Source organism: Sander lucioperca, chromosome 16 (genome assembly GCF_008315115.2).
Source record: "Sander lucioperca isolate FBNREF2018 chromosome 16, SLUC_FBN_1.2, whole genome shotgun sequence".
Lineage (NCBI taxonomy): Eukaryota > Metazoa > Chordata > Actinopteri > Perciformes > Percidae > Sander > Sander lucioperca.
In genome coordinates this window covers 9747776-9767499 of record NC_050188.1, presented here as the reverse complement: position 1 = coordinate 9767499, position 19724 = coordinate 9747776, and the positions used below count along the sequence as shown (strand labels likewise).

Below are 19724 nucleotides of genomic sequence, written 5' to 3'. Positions count from 1 at the left end.
GTTTATTGTCCATTCATAAGAACAGATTTAGAACATGATAGGTGGTGTTGATGGAGGGGTACTTGAGCTCATGTGACAAAAAAGAATAGGAATATCTATTCAAGAACGGCCATATCACTTTTGCATGATGCAGACTAGTAGTAGTAGTTTGCTGTCAGAAAAAATAAAAATAAAGGACTGTTCAGTGCATCTATTACTTTGGTTCTAGTCATTTTGATTATAAAAGCATCCATCAAGACCAATAAAAGTGCTCCCAACTGCCTCAGGATATGTGAATGATGTTTGGCATTACCCTCATGATCTGTCCTCCATCAAAGTCTTCCTCTATTTCCCTGCACACTCACTGTAATCCCCTTCTGGGAACGCTAAAAATTACCCAGCAGTGTGGTGGCGGCAAGTTTTTATGCTGGTTTTTAGGGGCTTATGCCTGCTCTTCTGAGCTGCCGTCTGAATGAGGTGTCGGCTGGACGCCTCCCATGATAAGGCCGTAATCTGAGGTGTAAAGTTATAGGAGGGATTTGGGAAAGTGAGAGGCTGTCAGAGAGCAGCAGCCAAGCGTGCCTGGGGCAGCGTAAAACAGGGATGGAGCACCATCTCCTGGGTTTATGGCTCTGTGAGAGCTCTTCTGAACAACCTGGTATCCAATTAATCCAAATCCTTGAATTTTTTTTAAACCGACCAGGGAACAGATGCATATGCTTCGCTGTTTTGAATGCATCCTTGTCATATACTTTTCCTTTTCTTTAGACGCTGGATAAAAATAGAAAGCTGATAGAGGAATTAAGCATCCCATGACTCCATGCAATAAAAATTAGTCTCCTCCATAAACTTGAATGATAGTCAGCTTCCAAGTCAAAACGCTTGAGCAAAACTACTTTTACAGTGGCTTATATTAGCTGAGTCTTAAAACCCCCAGTCATCAAATGAGGCACAGTTGCATGAATGGCTGAGGGGACACAGTGGATTAGCCTTGAACTCTTTCATTTTTCACTTTCCCCTATTTTCTCCTCCTGTTTCTCTGCGGCTTATAAAAGATTGCGTCCTGTGTGTGATGTGGCGGAGGAGTGCCGTCAGAACGAACTGATTACGGGCGAGGGCCGGCGTGCCTTTGAGCCATGGCACAGAACGACATTCTTCAAGCACTTAAAAATAGTAACAGTTGGCTCTTTTTTAGGTTTGTTTTTCTCACTGGAGGACTTTGGGACATCCTCTGCTGGCTTTTTTGGAGACAGGAATCATAACCAGATTCTTCTCCACCCACCCCCCCCTCCCTCTTTCTTTCATTTTGTTATTGGGAGTTTGTTTAATCTTGTGAAGAAAATTGGCTTAGCGTGGGAAAGGCAGAATTCTTTTGGGGATAGGTTTTGTTGTTTTAGAGTTGTATGCATTGTTGTTTTTTTTCAGTGCAAGAAGAAAAAGTGCCAGTTTGTGCCAAAACCTCATGAAGTATAGAAAAAAAGGAGCTGAGTGAGAGGGAGGCCGCCACACCATGACAAAGATATGGGCTGTCTAAGGAAAGAGCTTTACAAATGACGATCTCCAGGGGGAAAAAAGGGGGAGACAACATAAGGGAGGAAGGGAGTAGGAGAGGAGGAGAAGGGGGAGGGAAATAGGAGAAACAAATGTGGACGGATTGGGGTCGGGGCAGGGGAGGGGGGAGTGAAGATGGGTATTGGGGGGAAATAACGCAGAGCAGTGAGGAGGGAGGGGGGGAGATGAGAGGGGAAACATTCCCCCTTGCCCACATTAAAGACATAAAAAAGAAAACAAACAGAAAAACATGTCTGACATAAAGAGGCTGGTTTCCGCGGCGACAGCACAATGGCTGCCTGTGGCTCTCGGGGCCCTCGCCGTCCCGTCTGGGGCCCGGCACCAGCGAAAGTCACCGCAGTCACAGGGACCATCAGTGTGTGTGTGTGTGTGTGTGTGTCTCTGTGTGAAACATGGTGAATGTCATCACAGGCCCAGTGCTGTGGGAACCGCCATGAAAGGGACCCCACTCAGAAGCCACAAAAGTTCCTTTCTGCTTCTTCTCTTCGGCTTTTAGCCTCTTTATTTATCTGCGTAGGGGGAGCCGGATGAGGAGGGAGGACACTCTCTCTCTCTCTCTCTCTCTCTCTCTCTCTCTCTCGCTCTCTGACAGGCAGCATGACCCATGATCGCCGCAGCCCTCCTGCCCTCTCGACACCTCAAATCACAGCAGCCACTATCACAAACATATATACTGACTGTGTCTAACCCTATTTCTCTGGAGGTTTATTCACACCTCATATCAGCTCAATCGGATCATAAAAACACAATGCAGCTCTTTGGCAAACACCCTATAGGAACAAACCCGCATGGCGTTCCCAGGAATGCCTCATATACCCAGGTTACTCCGAGTGAATCGTGGAGACGGCCAGACAGGCAATCCCACAGGTTCCAGGCATTCCTTATGTGTCTGAAGGGCAAATAATTCCCTCATGGGTCCAGCCTAGACAGTGCCAAGCTGCTCCAGTGCCAGTTCCCATGCCAATCCAATCTTGACCCCAGTGACTGAGCACGCAGCCACAGACGGACTACTATGAAGGCCTCATACCAATAAGAAATCTATACTGATTTTTTTTGGGCGTATGTCAATAGTGCTTGCATACAGCAGGGCACCATGCAGGGCTCCTTTGACCACAATTGGCCTTTCATATATTCTCGGCAGGGGTTCTACAGAGTGAACAAACATTTCCTTTTGACTTGATTACATCTGAAGAGTTATTTTTGAGTACCTTGTTATTTAAAAGATACATTTGCAAACCAATGCCAGTCTTATTAACAACTCTTCATATTTTTGAGGATTAAAACCATGGTTACAAAGTGCTTCACAATAAAAAACTATAATAAAAAGCATTTGAATGAATATTTAAAGTGCTCATATTATGCTCATTTTCAGGTTCTTAATTGTATTTAGAGGTTGTACCAGAATAGGTTTATGTGGTTTAATTTTCAGAAAACATCATATATTTGTTGTACTGCACATTGCTGCAGCTCCTCTTTTCACCCTGTGTGATGAGCTCTCTGTTTTAGCTACAGAGTGAGACATCCCACTTCTGTTCCATCTTTGTTGGGAGTCACACATGCGCAGTAAGTACTACTAGCTTGTCAGTTGCAGAGTATGAGGGAGTGCCACGCTAGCAGCTAGGCGAGCATTATAACGTGTGTTACAAAGTGACGCACGTTTGTCACAGAAGTAAAAAAGATATATAACACAATAAAGGAAAGAAGAAAAGCCAAAAAGCATAATATGAGCACTTTAAATTAAAGACAAGCAATAATTGTTAGAGAATAACAATTGAGTGGCTCAGCATCTTGGCTTTGCTCCCTCATGTCATACATTTTTATAATTTTTCCTGCTGAATATTGTAGGAAATAAAACTCTAACACAGTCTACATGTTAAGGGATTTTATTCCAACCCGTTTTTGTGCAATTTGTGCATTTAAATCACTGAATATATTACAAATTCAGTTTTAAAAAAGTCTTTCAAAAGACGTTTTATGGTTTACAAGCAGCGTTATTGACAGAGATATTGTGTGAACACCCCATGTCATTTGCAACTTTCAACATGTGTCTGCATATTGACACAGCTGTTTGTTATTGTGATTTTAGCAAGAAATAAAATGCATTATTTGTATGCTTTAATGGTTTTACTTATTTCCCCCTTTCAACAGGTTCAATCCTTTCAAGTGTCTTTTTACATCGGCATATTTTTTAGGGGAAAGAAATGTTGCTGAAAGTTGGTTTTCTGTTGCCGAAAAACAGAGTACAAATAATCAAAGTCAACCACGCATTGAGACGTATCTGAGCAGTTATTCAGTTTGACGTGAATGCAGAGGGGAGAGTCACAAACAAAATATCCTGCTGAGCTGGTTCCATTTCACAGACTTTCAAACAATAGCAATAGACATGCATCAGAAGCAATAATTGCAGCTGAGTGTTTGTGCCTTATAAATTGTGGGTCTGCACTGTCCACATGCGTGTGAAGGAGTTGACTGTGTTTGTGCTTGTGTGAATCACTTGTGTGTATGTCCCTGAGCATTCACACGTTCATATTCCAGTTGCGCATGTGTGCGTGTGTGTGCAAATTGTAAAAGTATGAGCTTGTTAATTTCAATAAGGGACATTGCCTTGTTGTGGTTTGGAGGGATGGGAGGGAGGGGACTTGAAGTGGCCGACCAAGATCGCCAGAAATCTCCCAGAATTCCATCCCACCACCCAGTGCCAGCACTCTCTGTCTCTCCAACTTATGTTTCTCTCCATCACAATCCCTTCACATACCCCCACAATGAAACTATTTTCGTAATTGACTTATTTATTTATTCATTCATTCATCTTGTTAATTACTTTCCATTTCGTGCATGTTTTTGTTTTTATGCAACTTGTCTCACCATCCTGGAACAACTGGGATGGCAAAAACAATGAGTTAAACCAGTGTGATTGCATTAAAAAAAAAAAACAACAAAGAAAGACTGGTGGATACAGAGAAGAAAGTTAGTCATGAAGAGAAGGGGTGATAAAAATAACAACAGAGAAGAGACTGAAGCCTGACTTCAGAGATGTCTCCCTTTTTCAGATTCTTTCTTCTCTGTTTTCTGATGCTGAAATGAGATCCAGATCCGAATTAAAGAATGATTGGTAATGAAAGGATATGTAAGGGGTGGTGGGAGGGTGGGGGTTGGGGTGTTTGGAGGGAGGGAGAGAAAGAGGGATTTCTCTTTTCTGTTAGTCCTGACTCATACTCACCACACTGTAAGCCCCCTGGTGATAGTCATACTGATTACCGACACTTGGGTATTACAAACACACGCACAGGCACATATTTTAAGTTAGTTTATTATCTTACACGTATGATACGATAAAAGGCAGGCGGGCAGGGCTCAGTAACATCTAACGCAAGAGAGATAAACAGAAAAACAAAGCTGCATCTTTTTTTTCAAGATACAAAGAAAAAAGAAACATCTGGAGTAAGAAAAAAAATCAATCAATATATACCTGCTTTTATATACAAAGCTCCTTGACTTACGGGACCAAAAATAAGTACATAAAGAATGCACTTGTTCAGAAAACAAATTACACAAAGATCTCGGGCACTCATGCATTGTGGTATGTTCAAACTAACACACCCTTCCAGTCTGCCAGGCAGGAAGAGACACACTCAGCTGGGCATTGTGTGGAAGGGGGCATGCCACTTGGCCTCGCTCCGTCTTTCACACACACATATGCACACACCGCTGGGTCGGCCAGGCATCACTCCTAACAACGGGCGCCTGGGCCTCGAGTTTCCATGACAATCTGTACCAGCAATCTTCCCACGGTGGCAGCGGAACCGAGCGCTGGGTGTAGCAAGGAGCCGTGTGTGTGAGTGTGTATGCGTGTGTGAGCGTACAGAGAATGCTATCTTGTCCAGTGAAGAGCCCAGATGTTCAGACACTCACTGGGCTGATTCTTCTCTTGACCCCTCAGTGCAGATCAAAGAGTACTTGAGCTCATCTGATAGGGCTGTGGGGGTATACGCCTGACTGGTTTAAATGATTTTACATTTTAGTCAGTAGTATTAAAGCAATATGAAGTAAAAATAAGCACAATCTTCTTATTTTTCTTCGTATTGTGGTTCTTTACTGATCACTGACAGCTGCCTAGAGGGTCATAGGTTACCCTTTTGTATCACTGCAGTAGCGTTTTTGCTTTTGCTGTTTGTCTCTCACACTAACTCCCAAAAACTAGTTCAATAACTCCACTCTCCAAGTCACCTGTGCGATTGTGTGAGAGTCAAGCTTTATGCACTGCCACACACTCCCCTGTGGATGATGGAGTGTTTTCACAGTCCATCATTCCCACACTCCTCACCTCTCTCCCTCCTGCTGCCATTGTTCTACACAGCAGTGTAATTGAAAGAGCAGAAATAGAAAGAAAGGAGGATAAAAAGAAGCAAGGAAGGAGAGCAGGATGAGATTGGAGGCTAATTGACTGAGGATGACTGAGCAAAGAGGGTGGATAGATGGGGCTGAGGGGGAGGGAGAGTGACAAACTGGGCAAGGCCAGATTAAAGGGAGGGAGGAGGGACAGGGAGAAGAGGCGGGGGAGCCCAAACTGGCAACCCTGCCCCAACTGCCAAAATCCTATTTTGTCATTGGGTGGCTGTGACAGAGAGAGGCAGCCAAGAGAGAAATAACAGAGAGAGCTAGAGAGCGAGAGACTATGATTGGATGCCAGTGATAGAGTACAAGACTAAAGCAGCTTGTGAATTTTCTTAGTTGTCATGGGCCCTTGGGGGTCGATCAAGTGGCACTGCTGACTCACAGAGGAAAGGACAGGAGACACATGAAGAAACAAACAAAACAAAAAAAACACAAGTGACAAGAAGTAACTAAGGACAACAAGGCTTTTATAAGCAACAGCGCAAGAGAAACAGAGAGTGAGGGGCACACAGGGTGAGCGCCTCTTCCACAGGGGAGACAGTCTTCAGAGTGTTGCGTCCACGCAGCAGAGAGAGAGAGAGAGAGAGAGAGAGAGAGAGAGAGAGAGAGAGAGAGAGAGAGAGAAAGAGAGAGAGAGTCCATCAGTCCATCATCTATCCATCCATCCGTCCATCCATCAGTCCAGCCAGTGAGGAAGAGGCACAGACATGAAGAGACCTCACGACTACAGCTCCCCAGACTCGGACACAGACGAGTTTATTGACGTGGGACAAGAAGACGGCTATTGGTGAGCATCCGCCAACCACACCTGAGGTTGTTACAAATGCCCTCCAATCCCACTTTAAAGGAAAATGACATGGCGCACATTCTGCTAAAATTAGAAGCTAAAGACAGATTTTCTCTAAACATACTTGGCAGTGAGCTGTGGGCTTTAAAAGCATTTTGACACTTGCTGCCATGCACAAAATTGCAGACAAGTTGAAAGACTGCAGGAAAAGTAAAACCAAATAATATAGGAGATTTGCTGCCAGAGGCCTGAAGTTAAACTGACAGCTCAGCTTCGTTGGAAGGTGTTTCAAATGACTTGTGTTGACTTCGGGTCACATTGACCCGTTTTAAATTTTTGTTTTATATCAGAAAATATGGGACGTAGAAATAAGCGCTGAAAATGTGTAGAAGAAAAATGTAAAAAATTTAAAACGTTGAAAAAGCAAAAACAAATTTCGAGGTTGAAGGGAAGACAACAATACATTTATCAAACATTTTAAACATTGAAGCGAAATGCAGAAAACTTTGAAGAGCAGGAATCACAAATTCTGTACCATTGCTTTATAAACCACATCAGCTTCTGAGACTTAAATACCTCTAAGTAAAACAGTGTAATGTTTGCTCCTTTTACTAGCCCATGTGAGTAAATGCAGAGATCTGTAATCGTCTTTGCACACATGACATGCATTACAGTAGGTATAGGTTAAAAACTGATGTAAGGCCTGTCATGTCTGAAGCATGAAGACAAGGGTTTTCTTATCATTTGAAAATTAAATCAATACATGCATTTAATAAAGAACATATCTTCAGATTATTTTTTTTTTTTTAAAGTCTTGGAAGTCAAGATTCGCATTTTATTTAATTTTTTTAATTTTCCGCTTGTTTCTAATTTTTTTTTTAAATTGTAATGTAGCAATATTACATGTTTACCTTCCTTCTTTGCATGTTGAATAAAAAAGAACAACCGAACTGTCAGATCAACACAAAAACAATTGTAAGGGACTTCCCGAGTTATTTTGCAGGAACATTTGAGGCACACTGCGTGTGAGTGGATACAATGACATTATTTTATTATACTTCAATATATGACATGCAGCCATTTTGCTTTATTTTAAACTCAATGAAGTGTTAAAAATGCTGATATTTTGAAAGGCTAAAAGTTAATTATTCTTATGAGCTTTGTTGAATTAAGGTTATCATCTTATTTTGAGTGCCACAAATTCCTATTGTACAATTAATGATAGGTTGTTCATTCTTCATACAGTTAAATTATGTTATGGAGTTATAAAAGGATTAAGATTAAAAATGCTAACTACAAAATACTTTTTTATTTGACAGGAAAACAATCATTTGAACCTTCCAATGCAAATGTGACCTACAATGCCAAGCTGTTAACTGCAGTCTATTATTGTTTCAGTGTTGTGGTACATGTCTGATAAGCAGTAAAACTGACTCCTAACACTGCACACAGTAGTTACAAGCCATTATACCATTTCGCTTTTTAGGTTAATTAGTTCAATTTGGCGTCAGGAATTACAGAAATGTTACAAATACACTCTTCATCAGAGTGTTTTTGTAACGGTGCATCTCTACAGTATATATGAAAACACATTCACAGTAACACTAAAGACGGTTTGGATAAATCAAATTGCCATTTGACATGCAAACAGAAGACAGTGCCGCCCTTTCAAGTCAGCCCCATCAAACATCAAAGCTAAACAAAAACACACAGCTAAATTGGCAGCCTTCATGTTAAAATCTAATAGAAACATGAGTCTTTGGTGGGGACGTTTTTAGGGAACTCTGAGCTGTCAGGCTCTTTCAGCCCTGTACAAACAAACACAATCCATATTGAGTGACTGTACTCGGAGGAGCTCAGATCCCATGCTGCATGCTGGAGCCCCATGCGAGCAAAAGCATCACCCTGAGGCTATATAATCATCTTTCTAAAAGTGCTTTCGCTCAGATGGAAAGAAGAACAGCATGTCATTTCACTGAGACTAATGTCCAGAAACGCATTAAACCAAAAACAATCTCGTCTTCCCTCCTCTCCCGGGCACTCCGATGCTGTTCTGTGCCCAAAAAACAAATTAGATTGAAGGGTTGTGCCATCCTGCCTCTGTGTCATATTAGGGAGGGTAATAATAACAATATGCAGGGGAATCAAAGTTAACATGTTTCTCTCTGTGCCAATACCATCCTCCCATTTCCTTCTTCTCTCTCTCTCTCTCTCTCTCTCTCTCTCTCTCTTTCTCTCTCTCTCTCTCTCTTTCTCTCTCTCTATCTCTATCTCCATGGTACAGCCCAGTCACTGGGTCCATGTCTCCTGGCAGCGCCTCGCAGATTCTGGCCCGAAAGAAGAGAAGAGGGGTGAGTTGATTATAGCCTTGGATCTTAATCTTTTTAGTCCTGTTGTTTTGGTTGGCCCTGACTGGCTCTCTGCTCTTCTTGTTGTGTAGATCATAGAGAAGAGGCGCAGAGACCGGATCAACCACAGCCTGTCGGAGCTTAGGAGGCTGGTGCCCAGTGCTTTTGAGAAACAGGTGACCGCTGATAAATCCACGATCAATTAAAACCATTCTACTTTATCAACAGAAGTGACAAACCAGCTTCATAAATTCGGATGCCACAGGTTCAAATGTTGCTCATTTCTCCTGCAGGGTTCATCTAAGCTGGAGAAAGCAGAGATCCTGCAGATGACTGTGGACCACCTCAAACTCCTGCATGCCATGGGAGGAAAAGGTGAGACTTCCGATTTTGGTGCTTGCAAAACCATTCACTTTCAACAGCCCTTGGAATAATGCTGCAATATATCAACAACCCAATCAAAAAGTAGACATTATAATGATTCATTGTCCTTTCTTTTGGACAAGATAAAGCATGCAGCATGTACAGTAATTATATTGTTCATGACATTCCAATACTATCGTTTATTGTATGACTAAGCTCTTTTTCTCTCTCTCAGGTTACTTTGATGCGAGGGCCCTGGCGGTCGACTACAGGACGTTGGGCTTTAGGGAGTGCGTTGGAGAGGTGGTGCGGTACCTCAGCTCCCTTGATGGGGATTCCCCGGACCCTATAGGAGCCCGTCTGGTCTCCCACCTTTCCCACTGTGCAAGTGAGCTCGACCCCCTTCTCCTACAGTCGACCCCGGCCTCCGCCCTGCCCTTTCCTCCGTGGCCGTGGGCGTCCTTCCCTCAGATCTCCCCCACTTCACCAGCCTCCTCCTCACCTCCTTTCCCCAGTGGGCGAAGGGATCTGGCCCTGATGGGGAGCTACCCATCACCTGCCTCCCTCCGCCTCGGCCCCCTGGCCGGCTGCCAGCAGGGTGTACCCCAGCTCCTTACCCCCACAGCCCTGGCTACCATTCACAGGTTGCCCTCCCTCGCAGCGTCGGTGTCCCTAGCCCCCTCCAGACCAACCCAGGCGTCCCCTCACAACGCCACCAGGGCCTCGCCTCTCCACCTCCCCACCCCTTCCTCTTCCTCTTCCTCTCCTTCTACCTCCTCCTCCTCTTCCATTTCCTCATCTTCTGCCCCATTGCAAGTCTCTTTCAGGCCCTTCGCGCCGCTGGGGTCTCCCACAGCTCAGAGCAGGGGCTTGAGCGGAGCAGCCAAGGCGGCCCAGGGATGGGGGACTGAGATAGGAGCTTTCTGAGGCTCAACTCTGGTTCTGTTTTCCAAATGAACTCTATACAGTGGACATGGAGCTCCCATGTGCACCACGTAGCAAACATGAAGCCGTTGAAGAAAGACCTTTGATGATTGTCTCTGCTTCTGAGGGACTCTAAAAGCCATATCAGACTGTGGGTGAAGTGTCAGATAATCACAAACAATCATAGATAATGGAATAATGAAGGAATGTGAAAGAATAGAAGATTTGAATAAATTCACGATCTTGCTTGACAAATACACACACACACACAGTGTTCAACAGAGCCATATATATAACGCTCAACAGAGTGACGTTGAGTTTTTACTGATCTTTTAACTGTGATATTTGTTTGTTTTTTCCCCGCAAACCATTTATACATATGATTACATTTTCCAAGTCTGAAGGATGTTTGACAAAAATCTCTATAAAGACTAAGTGCCTTTACCTTTGTTCATGTTTTTCTCTGTGTTTTTTCTGACTGTATAAGCAAATGGCAACATGTAAAGCTATATGTTGTTTGCTATCAATACAAACGGAAAAGGAATGGTTGAAAGCTACATGCTACCCACTTATCCATATTAGCAATGTCTGCAAACACTGTTTGCATGTTCTCCAGCCGTAACCCCCTCTGTATCTAAGCTGTCTCCAGCGATGGCTGATGGGATCTGTGGTCTTGTGGCTGCAGAGGATAAACATGGTGGGAGCTGGTGATGTTTTTGGGATGCCGCGGCGAGGCAAACAGACCCATCACTTTGCCCTCTAATTGGCAGTACCCTGTCATTAACTTTACCCTCATATCAGTCTATGTATCTTCCTCTCCTCTGCTGTCTCTCTGCCATTCTTTCTCTCCAATCTTGTGGTACACCAGCGGATATCTTCTCTCCCTGTTTGTCTGCACCACTGTCTCCTCAACAATGGACAGACAGTACAAGAGGGTGAGAGGGAGGATGGAGAGACTGAGAGAGGGGAAAACAAAGGAAAAGATCTGAAGGGCTGTGGTTGGGTGACTGATTTGGCGTAGACGTTCAATAACAGGGTGGTGGGGAGGCAGGAGACAGGGTTAAGGAAAGATGAGAGGGATTGTGGAAAAAAAAAAAAAAAGGAAGAGAAATAGTGTGAATCACTGAGAGCAGGCCAGCACGTACAGGGTGCACAAGATCAATGATGAATGACAGTTGCAACGAGTTGTTTCTCAAGAAGATCAGCATAATTGTGCCGTGCTTCACCAAAACGGCTCCGCAGGGATGAGAGAGCAGAGAAGAGCCTTGTGTGTGTTTACTGCTGGAGAACACTTTGATCTACTTCAGGATGCAATGTCTGTGGTCTGCGGTCCGAAAATGTGTGTGTTCCGCAAAGTGCATATTGTTTATTTGAGTGAGTGTGCTAGTGTGTGCTTAAGCCAGTTTCATGTGCCTGCTGCCCCGTGTGTGTGTGTGTGTGTGTGTGTGTGTATGTGTATGTGTGTGTGTATTGTGAGTCTTCAGGGCTGGCGTCAGGACTGAACCGCGGTGGCGGCGTGGCTCTCGTGCGAGGCCGGCCGGCGGTCGGACGGACGGACGGTACGTTGGTGGAATGTTTGTGGAGGGTGCGTGCATGTGCGCACGCGCACACACACACACACACACACACACACACACACACACACACACACACAGGCACGCAGACAACACACAAACATAGACACACACAGGCTGGCTGGCACTATTCTAGCCTCTGAGTTGAGGAGCCAGAGTCACCACCACAGCTTCCAGGAAGGACAACCACAGTCACACTGCACTGGGTTTCCCACGGGGGAGGGGAGGCTGGAGGGAGAAGAGAGGAAGGAGGGGAGGGAACGATGGAGAAAGGAGTTTGTGAGTGTGTGTGTGTGTGTGTGTGTGTGTGTGTGTGTGAGGCGAGGGTGTACGTACGGCATAGACTGACGTTGTGGTCCAAGCTGAAAGAGGAAACGATGCAGGGAGGAGGCAGAAGTGAGAGGGGAAAAAAAGTGTCTGAAATTAGGAAGTGAGAGAGAATTCTCCTCTGACGTGTTAATAAACTCGCCCATGCAGTAATGCTGAATCTTTTATTGGATTATATGTGTGCAGTTTCTGTCTCTGCGCGTGTATGTAGAGCACTGTCCAGACACGCGACACTGGTCAGTTTGGTAACTTTAGAAGTAGCAAAAATGTTGATGACACGCTTTAGATAGCATATGCACCTAGAACACAAAATCAACAACAGCATCATTAATTATGTGATCAATTTTATGTAAAAATATATCCTTTCATCAAATGAATTTAAATGAAAAGTTGCTACAGACAATGGCATCTGAGTACTAATGGATACTTATTTCCTACTACACTTTTATCAAGAACATGATAGAGTCGTATCTGTTGTTTCTGGTACTGTATTAGCAATGTGCAATGTCACTTAATGCAGCTTTTTAGTTTTTGTGTGCATGTTTGCATGCATGTAGGCACAGATATACCTGATACCAGCCGTAAAGAAACTCCTAGTGACATAGGTGAAGAACTGGCAGTTGGGCACACCTCTCCATCACCCGTCTGGCTAGGTGGGCTATACTGTATGCTGCTGTAATGCAAGCATGCAAGCTTTTATGACCTGGTGCTGTGAAACCTCTCCGGTATACAGTATTGGTTGTTTCAGAGTCCAGATTGACATCATGGGCAGATCGACCTTTTAAAAAAAAATTCCTGCACACACTTGTCACCTCTGCATTTGGTTTATTTGGTCGGATGACGTTTTGGTCACAAGGACCTTTCAAAATACGTATAGTAGTTGGGGGAATTAATTGGTGGCGTGCGTGTTGCTTTCTACTCATCGGGATCAACCAAAAATAAAAAAACAAACTTTTAAAGCAGGGATAAGCAATTAGGTTAAGCAATGGGCCAGTTATTTTTCCAACACTATTTAATGGGGGCCAATGCTGTACAGGCACAGTGAATGCACAGGCCTATATGTCTTACATATATATTGTTTGTTTATTTCTTTCAATTATTTAAGAATAAAATGCATTTGTAAAACAATTTGTTTTAGGATTGTATATAAGGACAGATGTAATTTTTCTAAAGGCTAAAAGAGTTACAGCAGCTCATGTTGCAAAATAATCACTCATATACATGAATGCATGTTCTGTGGTACACTATTGTATGTTATCCACACATAAACAGTAGTTGCTTGCTAGTTGTTTATGGCTGCCCAACAATGTCCTATTAATCGGAATGAACATGTTCCTTAAATTTATATTGTTTATATTGCTATCAAGATGGGCAAAATATTTTTGTTGGAGGGCCAGATTTGTGTGCCGCTATTTGCCTACCACTGCTATGATGGCTTAAACCTCTGCCTACACCCACACCAAGACAGATACATCTAAAATCCCCTATTTTCTGTTTTGGTGCTCTCAGAAACACTTTTGAACATGCGTATATGAACGCGTTGGCTTGCATTTTATTGTGGACAAGGAAGAAAGCTTTTGCGCAGTAATGCTGTATGTTTGTGGCTGCGTAAAGATGAAGGCAACTGTGTGAACCCCAGGGTAGGTAACAATATATAAAGTTCATCCAAGTTATAGTACTTTTACCCAAGTAGAATATTTTTGTACTCTTTCCACCTCTGTATACATATCAGTATTGGCTTTTTTGCTGGGCTGATAAATGTGCACATGCTTGAATGTGTCTTTTTGGGGTCTTAGATGTGAATATATTTGAAAACAGAATGGACTCAAGATAGTAAGATCAGCAGTGGTTACATGTAGTTTAGTGACCTCTGCTGTCAAAACTACATAGGTGCAGGAATCAAGGTAAAACTACAGGGACAACCTGAACCGAACTCTCATAAAGACTACAGAGATATTTCACTGATTTGCTACTTGGAGCTTTGCTGTTAAGGCTAAAATGTGTGGAAAACAAGTACAGGACACAGAACTGAGAGAGAGGGGAATCCAATTGGCTAGAATCACGACTGACTGGTAAGGTTAGTCTACGATCTGGTACTAAGTAGAGGGAGGAACCGGGTATATGAAGCAGATCTAGATGGGCTGATGGCTTGCAGCTGGTCTCCTGACTCCAGCACACCAGACTCCACTCCCACACACACACACACACACACACACATACACACACACACACACACACACACACACACACACACACACAGGGAAGGGGGGGAGCAGGGAAGGTGTACTGTGTTAGTTGCAGCTGACTTTATGTTCCTATGCCAATATGTTCCTACTTTATACTTGGATACTTTGGTACAGAAGCTGCAGTTGGGCCTTTTTTACAGCAGACATTTTGACTTGTCATTGTGGGAAAAGCACAGCTGTTACTGACAACTAGGACTGCACGAAAAATGAAAAAAATGTGATATGCAATATAACGATAACGCAATAACTATATTAGTTGTGATAAATAAACAGATATTTAAGTGGACTCAGTTCTGCCTTTCTGCTTCTTTCAGTATATGGTTAATATTCAACAAACTGTTTGCTTGTTAAATCAAGGACAATTAATTAAATGAATTAATAAAAGGTAAACTAATTATTTTTTGCATTATTTTATTGAACAAATTCAACATTGAACATAACAGAAAATGCCCCAATATAAAAAACATGATAGTTACATTTTAAAGTGCAGTTTTGTACTGACACTCTTTCAATTAACCTAACAATAATATATCCCTGAGTGTCTTTCACGATGTGTCGCAGACGTTCGCATAGGGGTAAGGGTTAGCCTAATGCCCGACGAGGTGTCCATTGTCAGGAATTAATACAAGACCGGGAGGCCAGAACCGTCTGACGCACAGCAGAGTCTATTAATTACCTCATAAGGTCCCTTAAACCTTTTTTTAAACATTTAATTTATATTTTAATGCTTTTAACAATCAAAAACAATTTTTTTTTCAAACAATAACTTTCCCTGGTAACGCCTGATGGTTTGACTAATACCTGGAACAATCATTCCCATCCCCTAAGGTTGTTGTGCAATGCAAACGTTGCTCATAGAACTCTTTGGCTCAGACAGCTACGAGCCAGAAAGCTTTAGGAAAGAGTTTAGGAAAAAGTCGTGGTGGGCTTACGCTTCCGTGACACACGGGAATAACGGGATGGTTAAAGAAGAAAGCGGCTTTCTGTGACACGTGGGAATAGCGGGACAGTTAAAGACACACGCGGGACACAAACCCCAGTCTCCTGGGTGAAAGTCCTGTGTTTGTCCCATCCACCACACCAACCAATCTCCTTATGCAGAATTTTCCATGTACGTACTACTTGCTAAACCCCGTGTAGATGCTGCTCTCCCTGATACGTTCTACAAACACGCTTTTTTTCGTCGCATCAGACGCTGACAGCCACTGTCCAAACGTCCGTATTTTACGAGTTGGGAGTGAGAACGGATTGGATACCGATACCAGTATTGGAAAAGCCTCCGATACTGACTAAAATGCTGGTATCGGTATCAGAAAGTACTGAAGTTTATAAACCGATAGCCTAGAAGGAAATCTACTTTAAAGTAGTTTATTTATGTTCTTTTTTCCGTTATGACTGACTGGATAATAAAAGAAAGTTCAATGGAATTCTTTGTTTGTGTTTGTTCATGTTTAACAAAAAGTTTTACCTGAGCCAGGCCGTACAACAAAGGTAGAAATCATACGCAAGTTCAGGTATCGGAATCAATATCAGGAAGCAAAAAATGGTATCGGACCATCTCTAGAAATAATAATATTCAGATTTTCTTTTCATTTAATGTAGCACATTAATTTGTAGCACATTAATTTAGGACACTAAACAGTCAGTTTCACCGTAATTCCTTAGCAGGTGTCCTACATCCCTTTTTAATGAACACCCTGCAGAACCAGCCTGTACCTTTATTTATCATCGAGAGATCATTGAGGGGAGACCCTCATTTTCAATGTCATTGAGTCAGATTAGAAAGACACATACAGAACAGCAACACAGAAAGTACAATCATAACAAATATGGAAAGACAATAAAACATTCAGAATTAGAAAATTATTTGATAAATATGTAGCCGGGTGGTGAATTGGTTGTAACAACCCCATCACAGTTATTTCTGGTTTGTTTCAGTATGTATTTTGTGTTCTAAAAATAAAAGAAATGTGCATATGTTTGTTTGTTTGCTGGCAGAGCGTACATTTTAAGTAGTTATTCCAGCCACTAGGTGGCGGTGTCACACGCCAAGTGTTGCGCGGTGCCTCTTGGTCGCTCTCTTTTTCTTTTCGGGCCGATCAGGGAAACTGCACTGTGGAGAGTCCTGTGTACATCGTGTGAAATAAATAGATGAGATTGACTTTGGATGGATGTCGATGGATTTCACGTGTAGCGGCCGACGCCAGCGTTTCCATGTGTTAGCAAGACAGAGTGACAAGTGTGTGAAGTTGTGGGCTCCCTGGTGAAGCCCGTTTATTTTCGGAGTCTGTATTCTGTGAAATTGTTCTAAGCCCACTGCCGTATGTTTGGATCATTTTGTTTTAATAATTTTGGTTTTGGCCTTTCTGTCAAATTGAAAGAACTGTAAATATTACAGAAATAAACGAACCCCGACAAAGTTATTGTGTTCTGTGTGGGTCTAAGTTCAGCAGACTACAAATAAATTAGGATAATAGGGACGCAAAAGATAATACAATTATGTAAAGCAGTTACAAGTAGAGGTTTGCAGGTTTAAAACCAGATTTCTAAATTGTCCATGAGGCACAACTGAGTTGATTTTAAGAAATTGCTGTAATTTGTTCCAGGAGTCGGGTGTACTAAATCTAAAAGCAGTTTTTCCAAGTTCAGACCGAGCTCGTGGAAGATGAAGTAAAAGCCAGTCAGCAGAACAAGTCTGATAATGTCCTCTGAGTAACAGAGACGTTCTGTATGGGAAGATGGCAATTTTCCAATGAGAGCCTTATAAATAGATAAAGAGATACCAGTGAGTATCATGTCTTTCTTGGAGAGAAGACCACCGAATACTTTCATATAAAATATAATGATGTGTATGTGTACCATAGGCACGACCGGTTATAATTCTCAAGGCGGAGTGATAGACTTTGAGTGATAGAGTCCAGAGATTTAAAAGTTTAAAAGAAGATAATGCATTTCTATAATTCACATCACCATAGTCCAAGACAAAAAAAAAAAAAAAAAACCTCAACAACAACTTTTTAAAAGATATTTATATTCTATGACTCTCTCAATCGGAGGTCCGTTCATAGTGGAAATATTAAGGTATATATATAAGAATAATCTATAGCTCTGGCTCTGTAAAAAAGCATAACCTTTATTTTAGCAGGGTTTAGTACAAGTCTTAGGTCTTAAAGAGCCTCTTGCAGATTATTAAAGGAACACTTTAAGTTTTCAACTGCTAGATGAACAGAATCCGCAACAAAATACAGCACTGTGTCATCTGCATACAGATGGGTATGACAGTTTGCCAAAGATGAGATTATATTATTGATATAAATGGTGAAAAGAACTGGACCTAAAATTGAGCCCTGTGGGACACCTTTTGTTACTGATAAAAACTCAGAATTGTAGCTTCCCAGTTTAACAAATTGTTGTCTCTCTGATAGGTAGTTTTTAAACAAATTACACACATTAACATCAAAGCAAATGTTGTGCAACCTCTGCAAGTGCAGGCAATGATCTACAGTGTCAAAAGCTTTGGAGAGATCAACAAATAGTGTGGCACAGTGCTTTTTTCTATCTAAGGCTGACATTATGTCATTAATGACCAAAGTAACAGCAGTTGTAGTACTGTGTCCTGCTCTAAAGCCAAACTGAAATGAGGTCAAAATGAAAGCTCTAGATAGAAACACCTATAATTGGTCATTAATCAGAGATTCCAGGACCTTCGACAGACATGGCAGTTTGAATATTGGTCTATGGTTGTTGAAATAGTCTTTATCACCTCTCTTGTGTAGGGGTACAACATGCACCATTTTCAAACACTGGGCACTATACCGGAGGAAATTGAACGATTGAAAAAAAATGTTTTTAAGATAATATGGGCTGAGAGCATAAGGAAAAGCGGGTCCAACTTGTCCTCTCCAGTACATTTCATCGGATCGATGGTAAGCAGAGCATCTGTAACTATACTTGTAGAGACAGGATCAAAATGTATGCCTGAGAGGAGCAGTGAATACATTGTCATTAGCTGGAGGTGGATCTAGTTCCCCATTCTCAAAAAGGTGACCAGCGGCTTCAAAATGTTTATTGAACGCTGAACTAATCTCTTTATGGTCAGACAATAGATAGTCATTGACCTTGATCTGGGTAGGGGTTGAGGAGAAGTTGTTATTTTTATTAGAATTTACAGCCTTCCAAAAATGTTCAGAGTTTGAAAATGAGCTAGAGACTAAGTCAGTAAAGTATTTAGGTTTGGCTTTCTTTACAATAGATGTGCATCTATTTCTGAGTTGTCTAAAAACAGTCCAATAAGAACGTCTTCCAGAGCTTCTAGCAAGGGACCAGGCTTTGTTTCTTTTATTGAACAAATCAGATAAGTCAGTGGTAAACCAGGGGTTTGATCTATTTTTTACTTTGTGCTTTTTAAAGGGAGCATGTTTGTTTATGACTGAGAGGAAGGTCTTGATGAAATAGTCCAAAGCCAACTCAGTATCTGGAATTTCACATGTGCAATGAACATCACTATGAAGTTGATCATTTAAAAAGACTTCTTCATTAAACATTTTAAAGTGACGCTTAACAATGATTTGGGACGGTGATCTCTTTAGGCAAGTGCTCCTGTTACAGGCCACCAGTGTACAAGACCATTATTAACTTTCTGAGATTTTCTTACTGGTTTGTGCCTAGATATCGGTGTATTATTGACTTTTACTTTAATATGATGTGACAGTGTGGGACTCACTGTACAAGCGCTGTCATGTCATAGGCTTAAGGCATTACAGGAATGCAGTGTTAGTTCAATGTTCATGGATAAAAAACGACATCCTGCATGATTCAGATGGAGGCGATCATGTTTGAAGAGGTCAGTTCTGTGCTCGAAGGTGGTGAAATTGTCCACATATAGGGAATGTTTTTGGTACCACAACAGCCCATAAGCCAGATGTGTAGTTGCCTAATTAGCAAAACTTTACATCGCCAAAACAGGGGGAGGGCAGTGGTCCTGAGATTACGCACTGTTTGCTGGCATTCAAAATACTGTCAATTAAGCAGACAAAATCCGTTTTAAGTTTCTCAGATTGCTTCATCTTTAAATAATTTGTTCCAGCATGAAACACAGCTGAAGATACACACGGGCGTTGACGTACTAGCCGTTGGGCCGAGGTGTTAACATCCTTAACGAGGGCACCTGGGTGGCATGATATGTGGCACCTGTTGATCTGCACATGAC

General features: G+C 42.2%; 1 protein-coding gene across 1 annotated transcript; it reads left to right on the top strand.

Annotated features, from left to right (window-relative positions):
* The first annotated feature begins 6150 nt into the window (after positions 1-6150).
* heyl (hes related family bHLH transcription factor with YRPW motif like) lies at positions 6151-10818 on the top strand. Its single transcript, XM_035993241.1, has 6 exons — positions 6151-6530; positions 6582-6733; positions 9018-9084; positions 9174-9257; positions 9375-9456; positions 9680-10818. Exons 2-6 carry the CDS (start codon positions 6654-6656, stop codon positions 10369-10371), a joined length of 1005 nt encoding a protein of 334 aa, XP_035849134.1. The 5' UTR covers positions 6151-6530; positions 6582-6653; the 3' UTR covers positions 10372-10818.
* Positions 10819-19724: the final 8906 nt, after the last annotated feature.